General features: G+C 48.7%; 1 protein-coding gene across 5 annotated transcripts in view; it reads left to right on the forward strand.

Annotated features, from left to right (window-relative positions):
• The window catches only part of wdr59 (WD repeat domain 59), a 71,440-nt gene that overhangs the window by 3,328 nt on the left and 56,794 nt on the right, over window positions 1-11,318 (forward strand). For 3 of the 5 annotated variants that reach the window (XM_072379782.1, XM_072379779.1, XM_072379781.1), the window contains exons 6-17: window positions 703-740; window positions 1,159-1,247; window positions 4,376-4,492; window positions 4,712-4,789; window positions 5,450-5,606; window positions 6,941-7,020; window positions 7,097-7,226; window positions 7,567-7,721; window positions 8,203-8,367; window positions 8,485-8,580; window positions 9,890-9,976; window positions 10,075-10,196. In XM_072379782.1, the coding sequence (XP_072235883.1) occupies window positions 703-740; window positions 1,159-1,247; window positions 4,376-4,492; window positions 4,712-4,789; window positions 5,450-5,606; window positions 6,941-7,020; window positions 7,097-7,226; window positions 7,567-7,721; window positions 8,203-8,367; window positions 8,485-8,580; window positions 9,890-9,976; window positions 10,075-10,196 (1,314 nt within the window). Of the gene's footprint in view, window positions 1-702; window positions 741-1,158; window positions 1,248-4,375; window positions 4,493-4,711; window positions 4,790-5,449; window positions 5,607-6,940; window positions 7,021-7,096; window positions 7,227-7,566; window positions 7,722-8,202; window positions 8,368-8,484; window positions 8,581-9,829; window positions 9,977-10,074; window positions 10,197-11,318 lie in introns of those variants that run through there. The other 2 variants (XM_072379780.1, XM_072379783.1) reach the window with 2 other exon arrangements.

Below are 11,318 nucleotides of genomic sequence, written 5' to 3' on the forward strand. Positions count from 1 at the left end.
CAGTACGATTAGTTAGAACCGGTTTGAGTCAGTAAGATTAGTTAGAACCAGTTTGAGTCAGTAAGGTTAGTTAGAACCGGTCTGAGTCAGTATGGTTAGTTAGAACCAGTTTGAGTCAGTATGGTTAGTTAGAACCGGTTTGAGTCAGTAAGGTTAGTTAGAACCGGTTTGAGTCAGTACGATTAGTTAGAACCGGTTTGAGTCAGTACGGTTAGTTAGAACCGGTTTGAGTCAGTAAGATTAGTTAGAACCAGTTTGAGTCAGTAAGGTTAGTTAGAACCGGTCTGAGTCAGTATGGTTAGTTAGAACCGGTTTGAGTCAGTATGGTAAGTTAGAACCGGTTTGAGTCAGTAAGGTTAGTTAGAACCGGTTTGAGTCGGTAAGGTTAGTTAGAACCGGTTTGAGTCGGTAAGGTTAGTTAGAACCGGTTTGAGTCAGTAAGGTTAGTTAGAACCGGTTTGAGTCGGTAAGATTAGTTAGAACCAGTTTGAGTCAGTAAGGTTAGTTAGAACCGGTTTGAGTCAGTAAGGTTAGTTAGAACCAGTGTTTCTGAAAGATTCTGGGATACCTGGCAGGACAGGTGATCACCATCACCGTGTGTTCAGGCTCTCAAACTTTATTCTGAATGATGCTGCGTTCAGGCTCATGAACATGATGGTGAAACTTTGTCTCAATCACCTGAACATCTGTTTGCCTTCACAGAGACACTCGGAAACCCACGGTGGTGCTGTCTGCTGTCGGTGAGTGTTGAAGTGTTAAATCCTTCCTCCAATCAGAGTCTGAGAGGGTTGCATTCAAGGACCCTCTAAAATCACACAATTACACTGAATGAAACTGGGTTCCCAGAGTGTTCTTTGTCACCTGGATGCCTTTTAATGCAGCACCAGAGAGAGTTTGGTGTGTTGCTCACCTTCAGAAGTTCCGAGTCCTGGCCCGTGGGTCTTGGTACCACTTCCTGTCTGTCTGCGGTCACATAAAGGCCACTTGTGCCTGATAAAACCTTATATATCACAAAAAGCCTGTTCAGGTGTCCTTGAATGCACCACTTAGTGCTGTCAAACACAAAGGCTGTGATGCACCTTTTACCTGTCAGGTGATTCGGGATTTATAGTCAAAAGGTAAAACGGAAGCTAACTGACCCTTCTATCTGTCTGTCAGCTGGGGCATCTCAGGTGAAGTGGAACAGGAAGAACCAGCACCTGCTGGCGTCCAGTCACGACGGGGACGTTCGGATCTGGGACAAAAGAGTGAGCTTCAAAATGACAGAATCCAGCTCTGAGACCTGGACCAGGCCCAGAGCTTCGGGTTTATATGTGAACGTTTCTTCGGGTTTATATGTGAACGTTTCTTCGGGTTTACATGTGAACGTTTCTTCGGGTTTATATGTGAACGTTTCTTCGGGTTTATATGTGAACGTTTCTTCGGGTTTACATGTGAACGTTTCTTCGGGTTTATATGTGAACGTTTCTTCGGGTTTATATGTGAACGTTTCTTCGGGTTTACATGTGAACGTGCACGTTTCTTCGGGTTTACATGTGAACGTTTCTTCGGGTTTATATGCGAACGTTTCTTCGGGTTTATATGTGAACGTTTCTTCGGGTTTATATGTGAACGTTTCTTCGGGTTTATATGCGAACGTTTCTTCGGGTTTATATGCGAACGTTTCTTCGGGTTTATATGTGAACGTTTCTTCGGGTTTACATGTGAACGTGCACGTTTCTTCGGGTTTATATGTGAACGTTTCTTCGGGTTTATATGTGAACGTTTCTTCGGGTTTACATGTGAACGTTTCTTCGGGTTTATATGCGAACGTTTCTTCGGGTTTATATGTGAACGTTTCTTCGGGTTTACATGTGAACGTTTCTTCGGGTTTATATGTGAACGTTTCTTCGGGTTTATATGTGAACGTTTCTTCGGGTTTATATGTGAACGTTTCTTCGGGTTTACATGTGAACGTGCACGTTTCTTCGGGTTTATATGTGAACGTTTCTTCGGGTTTATATGTGAACGTTTCTTCGGGTTTATATGTGAATGTTTCTTCGGGTTTATATGTGAACGTTTCTTCGGGTTTACATGTGAACGTGCACGTTTCTTCGGGTTTATATGCGAACGTTTCTTCGGGTTTATATGTGAACGTTTCTTCGGGTTTACAAGTGAATGTTTCTTCGGGTTTACATGTGAATGTTTCTTCGGGTTTATATGTGAACGTTTCTTCGGGTTTACATGTGAACGTGCACGTTTCTTCGGGTTTATATGCGAACGTTTCTTCGGGTTTATATGTGAACGTTTCTTCGGGTTTACATGTGAACGTGCACGTTTCTTCGGGTTTATATGCGAACGTTTCTTCGGGTTTATATGCGAACGTTTCTTCGGGTTTATATGTGAACGTTTCTTCGGGTTTACAAGTGAATGTTTCTTCGGGTTTACATGTGAACGTTTCTTCGGGTTTATATGTGAACGTTTCTTCGGGTTTATATGTGAACGTTTCTTCGGGTTTAAATGTGAACGTTTCTTCGGGTTTACATGTGAATGTTTCTTCGGGTTTATATGTGAACGTTTCTTCGGGTTTATATGTGAACGTGCACGTTTCTTCGGGTTTATATGTGAACGTTTCTTCGGGTTTACATGTGAACGTTTCTTCGGGTTTACATGCGAACGTTTCTTCGGGTTTATATGCGAACGTTTCTTCGGGTTTATATGCGAACGTTTCTTCGGGTTTACATGTGAACGTGCACGTTTCTTCGGGTTTACATGTGAACGTTTCTTCGGGTTTACAAGTGAATGTTTCTTCGGGTTTATATGCGAACGTTTCTTCGGGTTTATATGCGAACGTTTCTTCGGGTTTACATGTGAACGTTTCTTCGGGTTTATATGCGAACGTTTCTTCGGGTTTATATGCGAACGTTTCTTCGGGTTTATATGTGAACATTTCTTCGGGTTTACATGTGAACGTTTCTTCGGGTTTACATGTGAACGTTTCTTCGGGTTTACATGTGAACGATTCTTCGGGTTTATATGTGAACGTTTCTTCGGGTTTACATGTGAACGTGCACGTTTCTTCGGGTTTATATGTGAACGTTTCTTCGGGTTTATATGTGAACGTTTCTTCGGGTTTACATGTGAACGTTTCTTCGGGTTTATATGTGAACGTTTCTTCGGGTTTATATGTGAACGTTTCTTCGGGTTTACATGTGAACGATTCTTCGGGTTTATATGTGAACGTTTCTTCGGATTTACATGTGAACGTGCACGTTTCTTCGGGTTTACATGTGAACGTTTCTTCGGGTTTATATGTGAACGTTTCTTCGGGTTTATATGTGAACGTTTCTTCGGGTTTACATGTGAACGATTCTTCGGGTTTATATGTGAACGTTTCTTCGGATTTACATGTGAACGTGCACGTTTCTTCGGGTTTATATGTGAACGTTTCTTCGGGTTTATATGTGAACGTTTCTTCGGGTTTACATGTGAACGTGCACGTTTCTTCGGGTTTACATGTGAACGTTTCTTCGGGTTTATATGTGAACGTTTCTTCGGGTTTATATGTGAACGTTTCTTCGGGTTTATATGTGAACGTTTCTTCGGGTTTACATGTGAACGATTCTTCGGGTTTACATGTGAACGTTTCTTCGGGTTTATATGTGAACGTTTCTTCGGGTTTATATGTGAACGTTTCTTCGGGTTTATATGTGAACGTTTCTTCGGGTTTATATGTGAACGTTTCTTCGGGTTTATATGTGAACGTTTCTTCGGGTTTATATGTGAACGTTTCTTCGGGTTTATATGTGAACGTTTCTTCGGGTTTACATGTGAACGATTCTTTGGGTTTACATGTGAACGTGCACGTTTCTTCGGGTTTATATGTGAACGTGAATGTTTCTTCGGGTTTACATGTGCACGTTTCTTCGGGTTTACATGCGAACGTTTCTTCGGGTTTATATGCGAACGTTTCTTCGGGTTTATATGCGAACGTTTCTTCGGGTTTATATGTGAACGTTTCTTCGGGTTTACATGTGAACGATTCTTTGGGTTTACATGTGAACGTTTCTTCGGGTTTATATGCGAACGTTTCTTCGGGTTTATATGCGAACGTTTCTTCGGGTTTATATGCGAACGTTTCTTCGGGTTTATATGTGAACGTTTCTTCGGGTTTACATGTGCACGTTTCTTCGGGTTTACATGTGAACGATTCTTCGGGTTTATATGTGCACGTGCACGTTTGTAGGAAAGTGAACGAGGAAACAGAAATGAAATTCTGTCTGAACACTGAATCTCTGATGTAATTCATCTGAAACTTTTCTCAGCCTCCACTCAGCCTGTTAGTGTGCACGTGAGCACGTTTGCGGATCGTCTCATGTTGTGTGTCTCTGAGCAGAAGCCGAACACGGCGGTGGAGTACGTGGCGGCTCACCTCTCAAAGATCCACGGTCTCGACTGGCATCCGGACAATGAGTTCATCTTCGCCACGTCCAGCCAGGACAACTCAGTGAGGGTAAGGACACACCTGCCACTCAAACGCCATCCGTCCACACGCCGTCCACACGCCGTCCACACGCCATCCATCCACACGCCGTCCATCCACACGCCGTCCATCCACACGCCATCCATCCACACGCCGTCCACACGCCGTCCACACGCCATCCATCCACACAGTTCAGAGAACTTCCCTCCTACATGTTCTTTAATGTGTGTTTTCTGTGTGTGTGTGTAGTTCTGGGATTACCGACAGCCCAGGAAGTACCTGAACATCTTGTCCTGTCAGGTTCCTGTGTGGAAGGCCAGGTACACGGTGAGTGTGACCACCTGAGGTCAGAGGTCAGGAACGACCTCACACTCAGTGATGTCCGACCAACAACAACAGTAACATCAAACAGACCGGACACACAGTGTCTCACTGCACACATCCAAGTGAACAAATCAATCAGCTAGAACAGATTTTATTGATGAATGAACAGAAACGCCTGTGAATTAATAGTAAAAATATTGATCTAATTATTTATTGGACTTCATCAGTAATAATAGTTAATATAATAGTTTTTAAGTTGGTCAGACTTCACACATGTAAAGACTCGTGTGTGTGTGTGTGTGTGTGTGTGTGTGTGTGTGTGTGTCTGTGTGTGTGTCTGTGTGTGTGTGTGTGTGTGTGTGTGTGTGTGTGTGTGTGTCTGTGTGTGTGTGTGTCTGTGTGTGTCTGTGTGTGTGTGTGTGTGTGTGTGTGTGTGTGTGTGTGTCTGTGTGCGTGTGTGTGTGTGTGTGTGGGTGTGCGTGTGTGTGTGTGCGTGTGTGTGTGTGTCGGTGTGCGTGTGTGTGTGTGCGTGTGTGTGTGTGTGTGTGTGTGTGTGTGTGTGTGTGTGTGTGTGTGTGTGTGTGTGTGTGTGTGTGTGTCTGTGTGTGTGTGTGTGTCTGTGTGTGTGTGTCTGTGTGTGTGTGTGTGTGTGTGTGTGCGCAGCCATTCTCCAACGGTCTGGTCACTGTGATGGTTCCTCAGCTGAGGCGGGAGAACAGTCTTTTACTATGGAGCACGCTTGATCTCAACAGTCCTGTGCACGCCTTCGTGGGACACGACGACGTGGTTTTGGAGTTCCAGTGGCGGCCTCAGAAAGAAGGTGAGACGCTGCTCATCATCATCACACCGACAGAGGGCTGGTTATGAAGCTGGGTCAGGAACCTTCTGGCTTCACATCTCATATGGAGGCTCTGACACCGACAGCAACTCCTCAGGGACAGAAAGAGACTGATGGATGTTACTGTCTGTCAGGCAGCTATGAACTCAAACTATCTCAAAAAGTCATGATCATCACAACGGTTCAACACATCAGGAGACAGCATGATGACGTTCATCATGTCTGCGTGGTCACCGGCTGGTTAGCTTGGTGTTAGTGTTGGTCACTGGCTGGTTAGCTTGGTGTTAGTGTTGGATACCGGCTAGTTAGCTTGGTGTTAGTATTGCTCACCGGCTGGTTATGTTTATGCATTTAGCAGACGCTTTTATCCAAAGCGACTTACAGGTAGGCATGTAGGGTAAGGGGGTCTTGCCTAAGGACCCCTACTGGAGGTAATACCTTTCATGCAGGGAATTTGAACTCAGGTCTCCCACATGAAAGGTGGCAATCATACCACTACACAATCCAGGTTATGGGCTGGTTAGCTAGGTGTTAGTCTTGGTCACCGGCTGGTTATGGGCTGGTTACCGTCTGGTTAGCTTGGTGTTAGTGTTGGTTACCAGCTGGTTAGCTTGGTGTTAGTGTTGGTTACCAGCTGGTTAGCTTGGTGTTAGTGTTGGATAGCCGCCAATAACAACAACACAGCAGCTATGAGCTAACAGCAGCTATGAGCTAACAGAGCTATGAGCTAACAGAGCTATGAGCTAACAGAGCTATGAGCTAACAGCAGCTATGAGCTAACAGCAGCTATGAGCTAACAGAGCTATGAGCTAACAGCAGCTATTAGCTAACAGAGCTATAGCACACGTTCATTCATTCATTCTTCTTAAAGTATTGGTGAAATAAAGACAGATAATGCCTTATTTAGAGGCTGCATCCTCTAAGCCCCGTTCACTCCGTTATATGGATCTCCAGTTATCTAAATATCTTCCGAAGGACGCCGACTTTCACCAAACTGTTCTCAGTGAGCAGATGAACGTATTTCATGCCAGAAATAATGTCTAAAAATAACGGAGTTGCCCTTTAAGTGTTTATGTAAAACTCTCTGAACGGCAGCTGTGTTTGAAATGTGTGTAACGTCAGTGAATGTGGAATTTCTCATTAGCAAACAGGAGGAGTTGAGTTTGAAATGCTGCCTTTAGAAACACTAACAGAGGAAAAAAAGTTCCAGATGAAACATCAGCTCATGTAAAAGCTCCGCCCCCTGACCAAACTAAAAATGTCAGAGGATGAGGGTGTTCTGTTGGACTGATCTTCATCTTTATCATCCTGAACAGGCTCTAAGGACTTCCAGCTGGTCACCTGGTCCAGAGATCAGACTCTGAGGATCTGGAGGGTGGATCCTCAGCTGCAGAAGGTTGGTGTTCCTCCTCTCAGTGCAGCTCACACAGACCGGGCTCTGATTGGTTGATGTTTGTGTTGCTGTTGTGTAGCTGTGTGTCAGCGATGTGGTGGAGGACCTGATGGAGGGGATGTCTCTCAACGTGGAGTCGGAGAAGTCTCTGTCGTCTCAGGAGCCTGAGGGCCAGCACAGTGGGGGCCCCGCCGCAGACAGCCTGCATGGTGAGTCAGATCCATTCCTGTCAGAGCCCAGAACCGTCCACAGGAGGTTCTGACACAGCTCTGCAGGATCTCAGTTCAGAGAGTATCTGCCAGAGCCAAACACAGCTGAGCAGTGCTCAGTTTCTAATGGTTCCTGAGACGCGGGGTCCACCTGAGAGTCACAGCAGCACGAGTTCAGCTCCTTTTAGAAAAATGTTTGTTAACTCGTCACTTCTGAGAATATGACTGAAAACAAGCAGGAAGAGCTTTCAGTGGTCTGTTGGGCTCTTTAACAGTAAAGAGACCCTGAAATAAACATAAATAGCATGACGTCACGGTAACGCTCAGCATGCAGGTGGAGGTGTGTCTCAGGTGGATCCTCATTTCGTTCTTCCCTCAGATCAGAACGGTTCTCTGAGCTCCGGTGGTCGTCAGGATTCGGGTTCGGGTCTCGCTCAGACTCTGCAGCAGGAGTTCTCCCTGGTCAACTTGCAGATCAGAAACGTCAACGTGGAGGTGAGGCCGTCAGGTGGAGGTGAGGCTGTCAGGTGGAGGTGAGACTGTCAGGTGGAGGTGAGGCCGTCAGGTGGAGGTGAGACTGTCAGGTGGAGGTGAGACTGTCAGGTGGAGGTGAGGCTGTCAGGTGGAGGTGAGACTGTCAGGTGGAGGTGAGACTGTCAGGGGAGGTGAGACTGTCAGGTGGAGGTGAGGCTGTCAGGTGGAGGTGAGGCTGTCAGGTGGAGGTGAGACTGTCAGGTGGAGGTGAGACTGTCAGGTGGAGGTGAGGCTGTCAGGTGGAGGCGAGGCTGTCAGGTGGAGGTGAGGCTGTCAGGTGGAGGTGAGACTGTCAGGTGGAGGCGAGGCTGTTAGGTGGAGGTGTTCAGCTGGACCTGAAGGGTTCGATAGGAAACTGAAATGTGTGTGTGTGTGTGTGTGTGTGTGTGTGTGTGTGTGTGTGTGTGTGTGTGCGTGTGCACGTGCGTGTGCATGTGTGCAGATGGATGCGATGAACCGCAGCTGCGTGGTGTCGGCTCACTTCGGCAGCCATCAGGTCCACCTGGTGGTTAAGTTTCCCGCTCAGTATCCCAACAACGCCGCACCCAGCTTCCAGTTTGTCTCCCCGACAACCATCCCGTCCGCCATGAAGACCAAGATCCAGAAGGTACGAGACTCACCGCAGCACACCGTGGAAACACGCCACGGGCATAGCTAAGCTGGGCTGTGATTGGCTCGTAGATCGGACCTCGCTGACTCAGATTAAAACGTGTCCTCATGTCAGGTCCTCAGAGACACATCTCTGCAGAAGGTGAAGAGGAACCAGAACTGCTTGGAGCCGTGTGTCCGACAGCTCGTGTCCTGTCTGGAGTCCGATATGGTGAGATCATAAAACTGAACCAGAACCTAAAGCTGAACCAGGACCAGAACCCCAGGTGACACCAGGTCTGAACTGGTTCATTTGTGATTTGAACCAGGACTGTGCTGGTTCATCCTTTCCTTCATCCCTTCCTAACTCCTCCCCTCCTTGCCCCCTCCCCCTTGCCCCCACCCCTCATAGGCTCCTTCCCCCTTTTAGGTCCACCCTCTTTGCCCCCTCCCCTCATTGGCTCCACCCCTCCTTGGCTCCCCCTGGCCCCACCCCTCCCAGGCTCCTCCCCTCTTTGGGTGCACCACTCTTTGGCCCCTCCCCTCCTTGGCTCCACCCCCTAGGCCCCTTTTCTCTTTGATTCCCCCTGGACCCTCCCCTCTTTGGCCCCACCTCTCCTTGGCTCCTCCCCTCTTTGGGTGCACCACTCTTTGGCCCCTCCCCTCCTTGGCTCCACCCCCTAGGCCCCTTTTCTCTTTGATTCCCCTGGACCCTCCCCTCTTTGGCCAAACCCCTCCTTGGCTCCTCCCCTCTTTGGCCCAACCCCTCATTGGCTCCTCCCCTCTTTGGCTCCACCCCCCTAGGCTTCTTCTCTCCTTGGCTCCCCCTGGCCCCTCCCCTCCTTGGCTCCACCCCCCTAGGCTTCTTCTCACCTTGGCTCCCCCTGGCCCCTCCCCTCCTTGGCTCCACCCCTCTTTGGCTCCACCCCCCTAGGCTCCTTCTCTCCTTGGCTCCACCCCTCATTGGCCCCTCCCCTCTTTGGCCCCACCCCTCTTTGGCCCCACCCCCCTAGGCTCCTTCTCTCCTTGGCTCCCCCTGGCCCCACCCCTCCTTGGCTCCTCCCCTCTTTGGCTCCACCCCCCTGGCCCCACCCCTCCTTGGCTCCTCCCCTCTTTGGCTCCACCCCCCTAGGCTTCTTCTCTCCTTGGCTCCCCCTGGCTCCACCCTCCTTGGCTCCACCTCTCTTTGGCTCCACCCCCCTAGGCTCCTTCTCTCCTTGGCTCCCCCTGGCCCCACCCCTCCTTGGCTCCTCCCCTCTTTGGCTCCACCCCCCTAGGCTTCTTCTCTCCTTGGCTCCCCCGGCCCCTCCCCTCCTTGGCTCCTCCCCTCTTTGGCTCCACCCCCCTAGGCTCCTTCTCTCCTTGGCTCCCCCTGGCCCCTCCCCTCCTTGGTCCCACTCCTCCTTGGCTCCTCCCCTCATTGGTTCCTCTCCCCTTTAGCTCTGCTCTTCTCTCTGAGGATAAATGTGACATTTCAGCAGTAATGAACGCCACGGCCTGCAGGGGGCGGAGTCTAATGATGTCAGTGTGTTCCTTGTCAGACGCAGGAGGACAGTCCGGCGTCCGGTCCCTACATCCTATCCACTCCGGCGTTTCCTCGGGTCACCAACACCTACGGCTCCTACCAGGTAAAACTCAGCGAGGAAGAGGAGGCTGCTGCTCTTCATCACCAACATGTTTACTCCAAAGAAAACAAGCAAACAACCTTGTTGTTTTTGTTTTTCAGGACGCCAACATCCCGTTCCCGCGGACATCGGGCGCTCGTTTCTGTGGAACCAGCTGTCTGGTTTACTTCACCCGACCAACCACCATGCACCGCTCTGCCCCGCCCACAGAACCCACCCCCAGGTAAAACCGCAGCTTCAGCGAATCCGCAGGACCGACAGTAACGTTTGTAACGTGTTGGATACGAACCAGAGGAGGCCTGACGTGTCACGTGCCATGATGTTTAATGTTTCTGTATTTAGCAGAAAGCTAGCTTTCATCCAGAATGAGGATGTGACATCCCAGCTAACATCCCAGCTAACATCCCAGCTAACATCACAGCTAACATCCCAGCTAACATCCCAGCTAACATCCCAGCTAACATCACAGCTAACATCACAGCTAACATCCCAGCTAACATCCCAGCTAACATCACAGCTAACATCACAGCTAACATCCCAGCTAACATCAAAGCTAACATCACAGCTAACATCACAACTAACATCCCAGCTAACATCACAGCTAACATCGCAGATAATATCAAAGCTAACATCACAGCTAACATCACAGCTAACACACCTGCAGCGTCTCACTCTCCTCAGGTTTTAATGTCATGTGACGTGGACAAAGTCGGATGAGGTCACAGTCACCAGTTTTAAATCAGCAGGAGCCTGACGTCATCCCACAGGTTTGGCTGTGGTCCGAACCACCGGATTTTATCCTGTCATAGGTGGAAGGTGTGCTGACCTGAGCAGGAGCTCGGGCCCTGATCACATGACCTGCAGCAGCTGAGACGGATGAAATGAGGCATTAAAACTGGAGTAAAGTGCTCTCGCTTGCTTGTACCAGCTGTCGGCGAGTGATGGAGGCGTGGCTAATCTGAAAAGAAGCGCAGTGCAGTAATCGAGTGGAGAGGTTATAAAAGCTTGATTTGTGATCATGGATTTCTCATGTGGGCCCAGAGGGGGGGGGGGGTCCATGCAGGCAGTCCTGCTGGGTCCAAACAGCATGACTCCACTTCTCATTAGAATTTAAAACATGTCGTTCCATCCATCTGTTGATGTCTTTAAGGCAGTGAAGGAGAGGGTGGACAGAGGGAAATAAACTCGTACAAAGAGAAGAGGTGATGATCAGCAGAAACTGAGCAATGAGCCCACAGCCTGTAACTAGAAGGATTTACTGCAACTGCAAGTCTGTGCTGAAGTTCTGCTGTTACAGAACCACAGTTACAGAGGGGGAGCATCATTATTCAGTTAGTCACGCCCC

Source organism: Leuresthes tenuis, unplaced genomic scaffold, assembly GCF_036924035.1.
Source record: "Leuresthes tenuis unplaced genomic scaffold, fLeuTen1.0.hap1 SCAF_2, whole genome shotgun sequence".
NCBI classification, from domain to species: Eukaryota; Metazoa; Chordata; class Actinopteri; order Atheriniformes; family Atherinopsidae; genus Leuresthes; species Leuresthes tenuis.